The sequence below is a fragment of the Oryzias latipes genome, chromosome 8 (assembly GCF_002234675.1).
Source record: "Oryzias latipes chromosome 8, ASM223467v1".
Taxonomy (NCBI): Eukaryota; Metazoa; Chordata; class Actinopteri; order Beloniformes; family Adrianichthyidae; genus Oryzias; species Oryzias latipes.
The window spans coordinates 19,364,106-19,378,922 of NC_019866.2; the positions used below are offsets into that span (position 1 = coordinate 19,364,106).

The window sequence follows — 14,817 nt, forward strand, 5'->3', positions numbered from 1 at the left end:
TTTAAACCTGAACCAAACAGTAAAATGTCTGAGCCTGAAAATATCCAACTAAAATTTGAATTTTTGTTAACAATCCACTTTTGGGATTTGAAGTTATTTTGCACTCAGTCTGTTGTCTCAATATGTATTATTAAAACTTAATCTAAACCATACCTTTTCTCTAGAAAAAAAAAAAAAGAGTCACTTCAACTTTTAAAACATCCGGATGAAAAAACAGGATCTGAAAAAATGGCTGCCCCTCACCTTCCTCCCACAGCAGTACCCCAGGCCTTGCATGACGGGGTCGATTTCCGTCTCAAACACCTCAGCCAACTTGGAGCAGTACTTGTAGACCCGCGACGTCTTTCTGTTGTACAGCCAGGCGTTGTTGAACATCAACCACACGTCCTCAATGTACTGCCACGGCTCCTGGTACTGTCCCGTGTCCAGCTTCCTCTTAATGGTGGACAGATCCATGGGGTTCTTCACGATGTCAAAGTAGTCCTGGATAGGAAGGGAGTGCCATCCCAGATTGGAGTGAAAGATTGAGGTAAAGTTCAGGAGTTGAGAGAAGCAAGAGGAGGGAGAACAGGAAGAATGGTCATCCGGGGTGAGAAGTGGAGGAAGGTGGGGCAGAAGGGCGAGGTGAAGGCGCCGCAGTCAGCCGGGTGGGACCAGAGCAGGGAAAGAAGAGGGTGCAGGGGGACAGTGTTGTTGAGCGCTGCAGAGAAGAAGGTTCACGTGCAGACAGAGAGACATGACAACGTCTGCCCTCTAGCTCTCTGCTTTGCACCCGAAACTAACATCAAGGTGTCAGTCTGAGCTGGTAGAGAAACATTTTAGCAAAAAAAAAAAAAAAAAAAAAAACAGAGAAAAAAGGAAACTACCTAAAAATAATACTCTTTATCAATTCAAAACTTCATCCAACCTCATGGTCAATAAATATTGATTAAAGGGATGATAATAAGGGTGCAAAACCAAGAAGAAAAGAGCAGTGCTATAAGAAACAAGCAGAGAGATCTACACTTAATAGCAGTAAAAGCTGCATGAACTGGGAGGTGAAGCAAATGTGGGGGAATGGATGACGCTCCCCAGACTTTTCTGTTCCCTTTTGCTCCTCCTGAAACCAGTGCATCCATTCCAAAAGGAGCAGAGAGAAGAGCAGGTAAAAGAACCCCAAAAGGTGTAAATTTCCTAAGAGCAGGGTCCGTCTCAGTGTCACCATGGCAACAAGAGTTATGAGTAGACCCTCATCTCTGAATAGAAGCAGTCACATGGATAAACAAGTGATGCGGATTACATTGACAGACTGCAGAGGCAAATTTACAGCCCAACAGTGGGTTTATGTGCAGCCTGAGACTTTGATTCGTGAAGCTGCATCACTTGGAAGCTGCTGAGGGAGAGCCGAGCCAATATTCTGCCGCTCGCTCCTCTGAAAGATGTCTGATTTCATAAAGAAGAGGCTCAGGCAGAACTATTGGGCTCAGATTTGTGTAGGAAAACATGAAACAGGCTTTGCTCCACCTCTGAAAAGTGCGCCATCCAATTACAGCTGAGGAGGAGCACAACTAAAGCAAGCAATGGAATAACATGATGACAAAAATGAAAAAGATGTCGGAAAAGCAAAAATAGATGTGATTGTAAATGAAAGCATTTGACTTGTGAACTGCAAAAACTCCATTTCTGAAATCTTATCAGACTCTCCAACTTACCACTGTATTCGAGGTCACATATTTATTGTCTGCAGCCTTTTTAAAATGCCAGGATTTTCTACACTTGCATATCAGAATCAAAATACAGTGTGGTTCGCTGAAATGTTCACAAGTCACTGCTTTCATTGACAATATTATTCAGACAAGACATTACAAGCTAAAGCACACACAAGTCTAGCAACGTAATTTAACTTCTGTCATGCAATGAAGCAAAAACAAACAAAGATTAATAGGAATTTAAAGTACATCTATAATTCAAAGCAAAAATGAAATGAAAAAAAAAGAAAAGAAAAATGCCTTGGATGAAGAAAAAAAAAACTAAGCATTCACAGGAGTTGAAGCAAAATGGCAGCCAGCGCAGTCCCTTACCAGGTTAGTTTTGTTACTAGTTCGAATACGTACAGGTATTCCTAATAACTGGGGGTCCACCGGCTGGCGGAAGGGAAGAGACTCTGGGTCCTGGCGGTACAAAGCCTCCAGGGTTGGCATCAGAGCCTGACGCAGCTCCTCCGGCTTAAAGACTTGAAAAGAAAATGAAAAGAGCAAAAAGAAAGACATTAAAAAAAAGAGTTTAGAAAAAAAGACCAGAGCTCCAATGAAGGACTTGAATTCCTGTTTGAAGCTGGTTCCAAATCTAAAGTAAACTTCTGCAGGTCAGCTGACCAAGTCACCACAAGGTGGTTTATCACAAAGATAAGTCACTTCCAAAAAGGTATTTTCCTTGTATTAATTGTATTAAACAATTTTTATCCTTCCTAATTAAGTGTGCTATATTTAATCGAACTACAAGATTTAAAGTGGGCTAAAACCGGACCGTAGTCTTTTTAATCACAGTTGAACTCCTGGCCCCAATGGTAATGCCTGTCAGGCTCACATATCTGATAAAGACCAGGGTTTGATGAGGTCAATTCCAGCCGAGATGGTCGAGACTAAAGAGCTAAAACACAACATTTAAATCAGCATGAGACAAATCACAACATCCCATCATTATGCTGCCTCTGGAGTCAAGGAGCCCCAAACTTCACAATGGGTGGCAGGTAAACTTTACAATTGTCTCCATCAGTGTTTCTAAACGCCGGTTTCATACTGTTAGGTGTTTTCAACGTTACTTTCCTCTCAAATGTCAGATTCGGCCATCTTTCAGCTAAAACAATGATACTCATTAAATGGTAAATGGCCTTCCTTGAAGGCCCAAAGCGCTTTACAGTCACAAACCCATTTACACACACACACACTTTTACACACTGGTGGCGGCTCCGCTGCCGACCACTGGCGCCAGCCTTCCACCAGAAGCAGGGTGGGGTTCAGTGTCTTATCCAATGAATACTTCGACACATGGTCGGGCAAGGCGGGAATCGAACCTGCAATCTTCCGATCTTCCGACCACCCTACCGCTGCACCACGGCGGCCCTTTAAAGCTTGGTGTGTTTAAACTGGCTAAGAAAGGAGGACCAAGGTTATGTTAATGTCAATGAACATTCCGTGGGGGCATTTTGAAGACAATTATTTAACACTATGGTTACCAGATATAACCTGACCAAATCTGGAGTTTGATCGAAAATAGTTCACTGGATGTCCGGCACACACACTACTGGAGCTGAAGACTGATCAATCTGTGATTGAAAACATCGCCATATATGAGCAGAATTTCAAATCAAAGTTAGCATTATGGTTTATAAAATTCAGACCCAGAATGGGACTGGATCTGCTTGTATGAAAAGCTATTTAGTGGATATCTTGAGAGCCGACTTGACTCCGGTATTACTTACAACTGTCAGGAAAAAACCAGAAGAAATAGATGCATTTCTAGACCCGCCGTCTCTATACGGACAGCAAATATTTATAATCGCCTGAAACTTTAAATAACCAGAAAAAAAGGCAAAAGAATCAAACAATCTCATCAGCTCATCACAGAGTATTTTCTGGGCCCATCAAGGTGGATGAGATCCGTTCGGGTGATGACGATGACAGAGTGACGACTTGATGCTCACTTTTCTTCTTGCTCTGAGCAGTGGCTGGGGAGCTGTTGGTGGTCGTTGACCCCTCCTCTTCCTCTTTAGGCTCTTTCTTCACCACTGGCTTTTTGTCCTCACTTGCTCCTGCAGATGACTCAGAGGAAGAAGAGGTATCCATGGGCTCGCCTTTACACCCATCTCCAGATGGCTTCTCTTTCTTAATCTGAGAGACAGAATTAAGATTTACTTTCTCCTTCGCTGAAATGCAGTGATTCACAGCTAAACTCCAAATCTTTGACAGTCTCACAGAACCTCACCTCTGGCTTTTCCTCTGCCTTCACCTCTGATGAACCCCTTTCAATATGTCCTTTGCCATCGCCCTGCCCTTCTGCTCCTTCATCTTCCTCCTCCTCCTTTTTCACTTCCATTTTGACATTGTCCAGGCTGAGAGCAGGGCCCTCGACAGCGGCGAGCTGGGATGTGGGATCGTTGGCGCTTGCGACCGACGCAGGAGAAGAAACGTGTCCGTCTGCCGTTAGAGAAGGCTTTGGCGAGAGCTGAGGCAAAGGGGGAGGAGGGAGGACAATTAGAACACACCCACTGCTTTCCTACACTTAAAAAAATAAATTCCGGACTTTCTAGACTAACATTTTATAATAAAAATGATCAAGATCCACCCCTTTTTGTCATTTATTTCAGGAACTTTAAGTCATAACTGCTGATGAGGGACAGCAACAAAGAACTTCCTAACCAAACTAAATTAGGAACTAAACGACTGTCATCTCTAGACCAGCATTTGCATTTTTACTGCGGTCCGATATGTTTGCTGGATTAGGCAAATCAGGTGTGCTGCAGAGTACGGTTCCTCCTGGCCACAACCACACCTTTACTGCAGCTCATTCTGTTGTCAGGCTGTTGACTTTCTGTGCTGCAAAAACTCAAAAGATCTCCTGGACAAAGTCGGGAATAGAATGACGATCAAAACAAATCTCATGTTTTGGTCAAATCTTTCAGAAATGGTAGCAAAGACAAAATGACCCCAAATTACCCTGAATCCAATTAAAAAACGAACTGCAAGAGATATTCTCAAATTTAAAACAATCCCACCCACAACTCAGAGGTGAATTTCTAATAAACTACTGCCGCTCTGCAGAAACTATGTCCTAGAAAACTACTGTTTTGTTGGGTTTTTTTGGCTAAAAATTGTATAATCATAACTAAAAGACCAATGGGATCTCAAAGGGTTATTAACCTTACCTAAAATACAAGCTAAATAAAATCAAAACATGCTTTAGTACTTACAGGGGTCTGTGGCCGCTGCAGTGGAACGTGCGCGTTCTGTGCCGGGACCGTAGAGCTCTGACCTGCTTGAGGAGCCGGGGAGGCCCCGTGAGTCTGCTGCAAAGGCTGACTGGCTTTTTCGGAGGTTGCGCTCTGCGTTGACGGCAGCTGTTGCTGCTGTGAATGCTGTGGAGGGGGCACTTGAGGTGTGCTGGGGGTCTGCGGCTGCGGGGTCTGCGAGCGAGGCAACATGGGCGGCGTCTGATGCGGCTGAGGTGTTAAGCTGCGTGCTGGTGAGGGGGAGCTTGTTCTAACCGGAGGGCAGTGGGGGAAGGAGCTTGGCTGCGTGGAGGAGGGTGGAAGACTGGTGAGAGGTCCAGCACTGCTGGAGTTAGTAGGACCCAAAGCTCCCCCGGGAGCTCCAGATCCTGGGGCAGAAGAGGCGGACTGTGGTGCGGGGCTGCTCGCTGGGAGAGAAGGTGGCGTTGACATCTGGTTCTGCTACAACAACACAAAACATTTGTGTCATTTATTTATTTAACAAAATAGAAGCAGAAAAAGTCAAGTTTAGTGTTTGTTTTGTAATATTCCTTTCTTGTCGTGACCGTTTTTATGCCCCTCAAATAAATCCCTGATGTTGGTCAAAATGATGCAATATCTGCTTAAATAGTTTCTTCACAACATTGCTTTAAGCTTACTGAAGGCACAGCAGTCTGTGTTCCTGGCTGGTTCATGCCAACAGGACCAGACCCAAGCCCAGGACCAGAGCTGGGAAACTGGCCTGGAGGGAGGTACTGGTTCTGCAGTTGGGTGGCATTGGGTTGACCCATCCTTTTTACCCCCATCGTCGTCTGAAGACAAGCAAAAAAAAAAACAAAAAAAAAACATGAAAGTCACCCTTCACCCCAGTCTGCTTTCTTGAAATTGCAAACTTCTGTTTACTCAGAAAAGTATCTAAGGCTCACCTGGTTCATTTGAGGATTATGAGGAAGGGGAGGCGTCAACCTCTGACTCATCGTCTGCATCCCCATCTGACCAAACTGGTTCATTCCTAAACGGGCAAAAAGTAGAAACAAAGAGCTCAGAAGTTAAACAAAAACTATCAAAAAAATATTTTGCACATAACATTTTTACCAATAAATCAAGAGTTTAAGAATTTCTCTGCAACAGAAAAATACATTAAAAAATAAAATACAATCCTAGAAGTTGCTTAAATTATAAACAATACTCTGTGATTTCCACATTTCAGGGATTTACCTGCTGAATGCGGCATCCTGTTGACCATCTGGTTTGGACCGGTGGGTCGGACCATGGACGGATCAGTGTGAGGACCATCTGAAAGATGGGAAGTTGCAGACATCACAAATCCTTCCTTTGGGATCACAAAAACTCTCATTCTGCTATATGTCCCGCTCTCATCCTATTATTGTACACCTGACAACACAAGATTGGAAGCTTTGAAGGCTCTCAAATGCTCTTTTCATCATGTATGACTGGTATGAACGGCTGAATCTACATAGAGATCTTTTACGTACTGAGAGGTTGTCCAGGAGGCATGGGTGGCTGACCCATGCTAGGAGGCCCCTGTGGAAGACCAGAGGGGGCAATGCCAGGTTGGCCAGGCATCATGCCCTGCTTCTGGAGTCGTGTCCTCCTCTTTTCTTCCAATTCCTTTTGGATTTTGTAGATTTTTTCTGCCAGGAGATGGTAGTACTCCGCCTAGAAGAGAAACAGTTGGAATATGGAAGAAGATTTTCTTTTTAAAATCATCACAAAGGCTTAACAAATGATAATCTGTGCTCTGGTTGTGCTGGTTTCCTACCCTGCTGTTGGCTGATTCGTACATGTCCCCCTCTACTTTGCGAGCGTAAGCTACAAGGTTCTCCATCCGCCGGTCTTTCAGTGCAGCTGGGTCAGGAGTGGGAAAAATGGCCTGCACACTGCTCACACAAACACACAGAGATGCAGAAGAGAGTCAACTTTACACCCTAATCAAGTAAAAAAAAAAAAAAAAAGATCCAAAGAAATTCTTCAGTGTTCTTCCTGAGCTCCATTTCATGGGACGGTTTACGAGACACAGCAGACTCACAGCTTGTGGACGAGATGGCTGCGGAGGTCTTGCGTGATGTCTTCATGCCAGGACTTCCTCATTCCAGCAGCAGAAGGAGGAGCAGCTGCAGGCAGGGAGCCAAGGTTCCCCACACTGTCGTTCATCAAACTGCAGGGTAACACCACAGAAGAGGTTCATATTTCAAGCAACGCAGGAATGAATTTTGACTTTTAAACCATCTCTTTGGACTGTGTTCTGCACCTCTGTGCTGTCATGTTGTTGTGCATGATGGCATCTGGAAGGAGGGCAGGCTGCTGGTTGGGGGTTTGCACCTCAACTCCACCATTTACTCCCATTGGGTTTCCTCCTAAAAAGAGATGAAAGTCCAGCGTTGTTACTGAACCAGCAGCACTCTAACATCTAAACACAACCCCAGCGAAGGCCATGTTGGGTCTTTATAGACTGATCCATAAAGTGAACTCACCCATGGTGTTTAAAGTCCTCATCCCAGGCTGTCCCTGCAGCCCTTGGTTCGGCATGTTAGTCTGGGGGAGCTGCTGGGGCATCTGGTTGCCCTGGTATGTGAGTCCCAGTGCAGCATAGCCCCTCTCTATGGAGCTGGGGTCAATCTGGTTGGTGGGGTTCAGGTTAGGAGTGCTGGACTGTCCAACTGGAACACCCGAACCTAAAGCGTTGACTAAACCCATCGCTGCACTGTTGAGAAGAGCTGGAAGAAACAGAAACAACTGAAAGATCAGTGAAATCCACTCAGGATTGTGAACCCACACACTGCCCATACACTTACACTGCTGGTTCCTCTTGTCTCCGGCATTTTTCAGCGGCAAGCATACGGGACAGTCGTGTCGTGTGCAGTTTTTCCAATGGGAGATGATCTGTCTGGACGAGGCACAATGTGCCACTAAGGGAGGACAAGCAGAAAAAAGAAGAAAAAAAAGTTAATAGAACGGACGATTGGTGCAAAAACAAGAAACCAAATGGGGAGAGAAACTGTGACAGATTGGAGGAGGTGGATAAGCAATGAGGCAAAGATAAGAGGGAGAAGGACAAGAGGAAGACAGAGGAGGGAAATTGAGAAAGTTATTGTATGAGTCAGTGCAAAGAAACTACATCCAGATGGAGAAGAGAGGAGAAAAGACAGAAACTCAGCCAGATGAAGAGGAAAAACTGATTTAAGTTAGGGGGGAAAACAAATTAAATAAGGAAAAAGAACAAACTTGAAGGGAAAAGAGTGTTTACATTGTCATCAATACAGGATAAAACCACGGTTTAACAGAAAAAAGACTCACCCTGGCAAGATTTGCCAGCCTGGCAATGAGTCATGTGGTTCAGCACATTCTTCATGGTGCGGCAGTGGGGCAGGTTACACTGCCGCACTTCACCGTTGGCCTGCTCCCTTCGCTGGCACTTGTGTGCGTGGAGCAGGAGGACGAGCTGCTGCTGGATGAGCTTCCTCTTCTCTGGGTCGGCGGTGGGGGGCGTGGTGCTGGGTCCTGCTCCCACAGCCGCAAGGCCGACCTGGGGTCCTCCCACTGCTGCCGCTGCACCGATGGGTCCACCAGTGACGCCACCAGGCTGCTGCTGCTGCTGAGGAGCCTGACAACAGAGGTGTGAAGAGAAGCTTTGAAGATTTTCTTTGATGTAACAGAGCTTTTCCAACATCCTGAAGTTCAGATCAAACCAGTTTAAAATGACAGATCAATAGTACAAAATTCACACCAGATGTGTTGCACATTCGGGTTTTTCATTTTGCCTTACATGTTCACCGATTCTTCTTTCACCACAAATGGATCCGTCTGATGGAAACTTTTCCTTCGGCTCCTCAAAATTTTAACACCCAACGGGATGGTTTGTCATTAAAAAGATTTCCCACATCATCTACCTTCCTTAGGTAAAAACTAAATGTGGCGCTTTCCCTCTAGAAAAACATTGAAAAAGCTTGCATTTAAGCAAATACTCTTTTCAGATGTTCATTGGGATCTAGAATTGAATTGTTTAAGCAAATGTGACTTCCAAAGCTGAAGGTTTCACTTTAAGTGGTGTCACTCAAGGCTGCATCGAAGCTTACAGGAGGATTTATTAGCAATAGAACAAAACTGAGTTGAGAGGCTCTGCGTTGATCTGATTAACCCTTTTTACACCAGGGCTTTAGCTACTGTGTTTAAATTTTTCGACTGCCGTAACTCCTCAGCTGTTAATGCAGTTAACGTCAAGGAGAACCTGAAGAAAACCTGAGAATAATGGTGCTGTGGAAACCATACAAACGTACTTGCAGAAACAGAAAACTCCAAGCAGCAACACTATTTCTTATTTTTCATTTATTTATGTAAATGATGTAAATCTGCTTTTTTAAGAAAGAAAAGCAAAACAGCCACTTCCTTTTTTTTTTAACTGTCTTTTTGAAGCATTGGGAGGTGATTTTAGTTTGTTTGTAGTCCAAGCACTGGAATCAGATGAGTGTGTCTGAACATTGTTCCACCTGGCTAAATGTGACTCAGACTCAAACGCAATATTTAGCACCTGGAGAACAACATATGTGTGAATGTTTAAACACAAGGCTGAAGTATGAGCAAAAGACATCATGACAAGTTTTCTATTTTCATTTTAAAATCTTGATAAGAAGGCTGATGTCTCAGACAGGAGGATTTCCAGAGTAAAATAAAGCTAATGACAGCCAGAAGTAGTAGAGGATTTTCATCTCTGCTCTTCATTCTGATCTGTGTCCTAAAAATACACACTGGCCAGATTTTACCAGGAAAAATATTTGACAGGAATAATAAATGTCGGGTTTTTTTTTCCAACCCCCTGAAAGGAAACTAAGTTCATTGTTACAATGCAAAAAAAAACTTTTTGTACCTTTCATAGCTAGCTTGATTTGAATCTGAACTTTCTTATGGACGACTGTATTGTAACCTCGAAGTGTTCATTCAATAATCAAAGAAAAACGTTCAGCTCCTACCATCCCGGGCATGACTTGACCAGGAAGGGCTTTCTTGTCCATGCTGAACTGGGGGGCAACGTTGCTGGGCAGGACTGCTTTATTCTGGAGCTGTGGGCCCAGCCCGGCTCCAGCCAGCCCCTGGCCAGCAGACTGGCTGTACGGACCACCATAGGGGCCCGCGTTGGCCATCATGCTCATCTGAGGAAAGACAGATGATCAAATGAAAAGAGAAAGCAAGGAAAAGAAGAAAAAGAGGTTCATTCATTGGATCATATCACATGATACCAAAGAAAATAAACATACAATTAAAAGGAGTAAAGATCATCAGCAACAACCACTGAAAAACAATCCAACTTTCATTCACTCCTCTAACAGCAGGGAAATCAAAGCACCGAACAAAGCTGTGCAGAGACGCCTTCCTGTACCGTTCTAGCTAAATCACTACCATGTGGGAGACTGACTAACAGGGAGGTTAACCATCAATACCACGGACTGAACCAGGATGCAACTGTGAGGCCAATGCTGTACTAGAAATGTGACTGCACCTGCTGTGAAAACCCGTCTGCAGATCTACTACAGTTTAGTCGGTCCATTCAGAACAGAGCCTACTTTTTGTATACAATCTGGATTTCTCAGGTTCTGGATCTGATTTTGTATAGATTTTTTAAATTTCCCTTAAACAACATTTCACATATACTAGAGACTCATTTATGCAGAGGAGAGCGGTGTGCAGAAGCTGGATTTAACAGTGGAGTGAGTTCGGTGTGTTCTGCTGCGACTGTGCTCACCTTGTTTAGCGCTCCCGGCTGCTGAGGTCTCATTCCCGGTTGAACGCCGCCTCCGACCGACTGACCCCCCTGTTGCTGCTGCAAATTCTCCGTCAACAGATTACCACTGGTACCCATACCAGCATTTCCGAGGAAGCCCATTCTAGGCGAGCCGTTCAGAACCTGAGCTCCCATAAGCCCTTGATGTTGCTGTCCAGTGTTGCCGTTTTGGGCGCCCATCAAGGCAGCTGCCCGACTGAGCGCCTGCACGCCTCCCACCATTCCAACCTGCTGTGTTAATCCAGGTTGTTGCTGCTGGCCCTGAGGGTGCATGCCTTGAGGTCCACTAGAAGAAACATTTATGTTCCCCATCATTGCCATGGAGGGCCCAGATGGTGCACTGCTGGAGGTAGGACCGCCCTGTTGAGCCGGTGCTCCCGCACGCAAAAGCTCAGACAGCTGTTTGTGTTTCGCAGCCGCATCCTGGCCACTCCCACCAATCCCGACTCCAAGCCCCCCAAGACTGGTATGGAGCTGACTGGCATCCCCTCCATTTGTCAACCCCAGGTCTGAAGAATTGATGAGCTCATCTGGGAGGTCATGCTCCAGATCAAAGAGGGAACCAAAATCTACCCAAGAAAACAGAAAAATCTCAATGATGACCAAAAGAAAACATTTCAAATCAATTTAAAAACAAGAAATAATCTCTTCATTTTCTCCCTTTAGCCTCTATAATAAATCAGCGGCAGCCTCTCATAACCTGCACTAATCTCCTGGGTGTCTGTTTGTGGTTTGGTGCAGTTCCATACATGAAGAGCAAACGCAGTGTGGACAAGGTGGGAAGCCGCAGAAGGTAAACACTCCACTACCTGGATAGTTTATACAGTTATTTGGTACAGGGGCGCGAAAATGTAAAAAGTTCGAGAAATTCAACACGCAGGAAGACGCTGTAAGATCAAATATCTAGACGACCCCAAAATGTAACCAAAGGGGGAAAAAAGTTTCCTAACGTAGAGCCTGAACTCAAACTTCACAAATAAAACGGCACACTTCTGACTTTCAACCTGACCTAAAACAGAGTCCAAATGAGCGTGTTCATTAAAGATCCGGAATTTAATGTGCATTATTTCAGGGTAAATAAGAGGAAAAAAAACAGATGTGTATAAGTAAAAATCTAAGTGTAACCAAGCGTTGTAGTAACAAAATGCACTGAGGAGAAATTATGCCATTCTACTAAAGTTTATTTTCTTTGTAGGGTTAAGTGCTAACTATTAGCATTCTGGAAATGAAACATAGTGTCATTTTTAAAACAAACAAAAAAAATAAGGAGCACCGTTTTAGTTTAGACAATGGGAGGCAACAGAAAATTTTAAGCGTTAAATCAATTTAGTTCGAGAAAATAAAAAACAGACAAACTTACAGGAATTACAACTTTGATTTCTGCGATTTTTGTTTTTTTATTATAAAACTGTAAAAGGTATTAATGGCTACTTTTGGTAGCTGCTGAACCATCACCCAAGTTAATGAAGTGACGAACAATAGCTAGCTTAACAATAGTTCTGCATCCATAAGAGTATCCATGGAAAAACGTATTTCCAGGACATGAAATGTGCTTTTCAGCTTAAAAAAAACAAACAAAGAGTTTGGTGATGACTGAAAGGCGAGCTTTAACAAGGGAGAATAATATGCAACAAACCATTTCCTATTTTCTTTACAGAGTTCAGCTGAGCCGCTCCGGCGGTGGGGGTGTCTTTTTAAGCTAGTTAGCTCGCCCGCTCGCCTCGGTTGCAGTTACTTTCCCTTAAAGCTGCTTCGGAAATGCCTGCTATTTGTCTGGAAATTCGTCGGGTATGTCGTATGGGTTTCATTTGAAGTGCACGCGCTCCAATTCTCCCACTCAAGTCCCCTTTAAAGTGGTCAAATATCTGAAAGCGAACTGATGTGTCTTGACTCCCATTGTTTGGAAGTGAATCTTTTAGTTGGGGCTAGTTAGCCTGTTGAGGCTAACATCAAAACAGAACTGCTGGGAAGTTGCTCCCGCTGCACAACTGCATTGCTTTTCTCCGGATCTGCCTTTAGACACTTTCACAGACAAACCGCAAGCACATAAATATGTAAACAGATATGAGGACAGCAGAGAGTTAAACCAAACTAAGTTGCTGTGCCACTTTTTTGGGGACTTAACTACCGACTACGCGCGTGACACGAAAAGCCCCCCGGAAAGATGCTAGTTTAGTATCTTAATTTTCTTCATCATGTGTGCATGCAACATACCGTTTCCATCACTGGCAGAGACAGACAGCGCTGGAGAGGATAGCTTGGGCCTCTTAGCTGAAGGCGGGCCGGACTCCAGGACATTATCGGCCATATTTTTTACGAATAAAAATAAGAATAAAACTCTGTAGATCCACCGAGGGCGAGTGTGTTCCCTTTATTCCGGCTCCCTTTAGTTTTTAAGTGTTTCTGATCGTTCCCCCACCGCTCGGGGGGACGGTAGGGGAGAGGACGGCTCTGTTGGAGTCTCTCTCTCTCAGTTCTCCCCCTCGGCTTGTACCTCTCTGCAGATATCAGTCCCCCCTCCCCTGTCGGAGATTTTGTTTCTTCACAGATTTGAACAGGAGGAGGTGGGAAGGTGGAGTCAGCGAAAAGGCAAACGTGCGGCCCTCTGACAACCTCATGTAGCCTCCTGTGCGTCCCAGGAGCCGTCCACTGAGCCACTCTCAGTCCTGCGGGCCATCATCCACACAGAAACCCCCCCCACCAGTAAAGGATCCACAACTGTTTTGGCGACAGTCAAGTGTGTGTGTGTGTGTATGTGTGCGTGGGGGGTATCCCCTCGATAACTTCTGGAGAACTCCTGCAGGGGCTTCACAAATCCACTGTTAGCATCTCTCATCGGACAACTGGAAATTCCTTTAGTCCTCCAAAGTAAACGGCAGCGTTGAGTCAAAAAAGGAGAAAAAGATGGGGGGTGGGGGGCACCTGCATCCACTCAAATAAAAATCAAATCCATCCCATAGTTCTGCTCGTTCAGCTGTGCACTTAGTGACCATGCAAGGCACAGAAAAAAAGCAGGTATTGCACATTTGGTTGATGCAACCCCAACCAGAGCTGTCTTTTGCAGTCAGATTGCAAAGATTTAAAAAATCTCCCTGAATAAAAAAACAAAAAACACTTTTTCTTCCTCAATTCTTGAAGGCAATCATCTAATGAGCGATCAGCGGGACAGCTCGATTGATCCAGGCAGTTTCATTTGGAAGATCTGCTTTGTGCTCCTTCCCTCTCGGATGAAAAAAGCCGGATAAAAATTGTCACTTTTCTTTATTTTTTTTCTGCCCCCCCTGGTTTAAAAGGACACCTCGGCCACGCGTGGACAAGCAGAAAGCAGAGCAAAGGACGAAACGAGGATTTTCAGGCAAATGACAGTAAAGATCACCCGACAAGATGATGGCTTCTTCTTCTTCAGATGACCATAAACACCTCCCTGAAATATTTCGGAGCTGACCAAAATCCGCTCTGGACTCTTTTGTGATGGTGATTGCCCCCCCTTCGTGCTGGTCCTGGCAATTGCCCCCTTCTCTTTAAACCCGTCTTTCTTTCTTTCCACCTCTCCCGTCTGCCCGGCAGCAATTTATTTATATAATTGTCTATGCGGGCTCGATCCTTCCTCCGCGGCGAACACATTCTGAAATTTCATGTTGATGTTTTCTCCTTTTCGCAGGTTTTTTCCTCGTAGCTCCCTTCTTCTTCCGCCTCTCCTCCCCGTCGCCGTTCCGCAAACACCCCCTTCCTTGGATTTTTCGGCGTATTTCCTTCTCATGCATACATTTATGTTCCTAAATACATATGCCGCCGAGCGGTTTTCTGCCTCCACGGACGTCTTATCTTTTTGGTCGTGATGCTTTCCCCTCCGCCGGAAAGCACGGAAAGGACTCGGCTGCTCTCGCTTCCCCCAGCGGTTCCCGGAGCGGCTGCCGTCGGCTGCCGGAGTCGCTCCTTCTATCGGTTATCTCCTGTTTCTGACGGTCTGTCCGCACAACAAAATGGCGGCTTGTTGTTTCTACTCTGATACGGGGGGAGGGTTTGAGGTACGGCTACATTAGGCGTGAAGGGG

General features: G+C 44.9%; 1 protein-coding gene across 7 annotated transcripts in view; it reads right to left on the reverse strand.

The window, feature by feature from the left end:
* The window catches only part of LOC101168870 (histone acetyltransferase p300), a 33,554-nt gene extending 18,737 nt beyond the window's left edge, over positions 1–14,817 (reverse strand). For 2 of the 7 annotated variants that reach the window (XM_011478487.3, XM_011478484.3), the window contains exons 1-18: positions 12,978–14,816; positions 10,725–11,332; positions 9,955–10,134; positions 8,285–8,591; positions 7,783–7,896; positions 7,462–7,704; positions 7,239–7,344; positions 7,017–7,145; positions 6,750–6,867; positions 6,463–6,646; positions 6,185–6,262; positions 5,893–5,978; positions 5,626–5,778; positions 4,949–5,428; positions 3,964–4,203; positions 3,683–3,869; positions 2,061–2,212; positions 244–483 (exon numbers count right to left, since the gene is read on the reverse strand). In XM_011478487.3, the coding sequence (XP_011476789.1) occupies positions 244–483; positions 2,061–2,212; positions 3,683–3,869; positions 3,964–4,203; positions 4,949–5,428; positions 5,626–5,778; positions 5,893–5,978; positions 6,185–6,262; positions 6,463–6,646; positions 6,750–6,867; positions 7,017–7,145; positions 7,239–7,344; positions 7,462–7,704; positions 7,783–7,896; positions 8,285–8,591; positions 9,955–10,134; positions 10,725–11,332; positions 12,978–13,071 (3,699 nt within the window). In that variant the 5' untranslated portion in view covers positions 13,072–14,816. Of the gene's footprint in view, positions 1–243; positions 484–2,060; positions 2,213–3,682; positions 3,870–3,963; positions 4,204–4,948; positions 5,429–5,625; positions 5,779–5,892; positions 5,979–6,184; positions 6,263–6,462; positions 6,647–6,749; positions 6,868–7,016; positions 7,146–7,238; positions 7,345–7,461; positions 7,705–7,782; positions 7,897–8,284; positions 8,592–9,954; positions 10,135–10,724; positions 11,333–12,977 lie in introns of all 7 variants that reach the window. The other 5 variants (XM_011478485.3, XM_011478486.3, XM_011478491.3 and 2 more) reach the window with 5 other exon arrangements.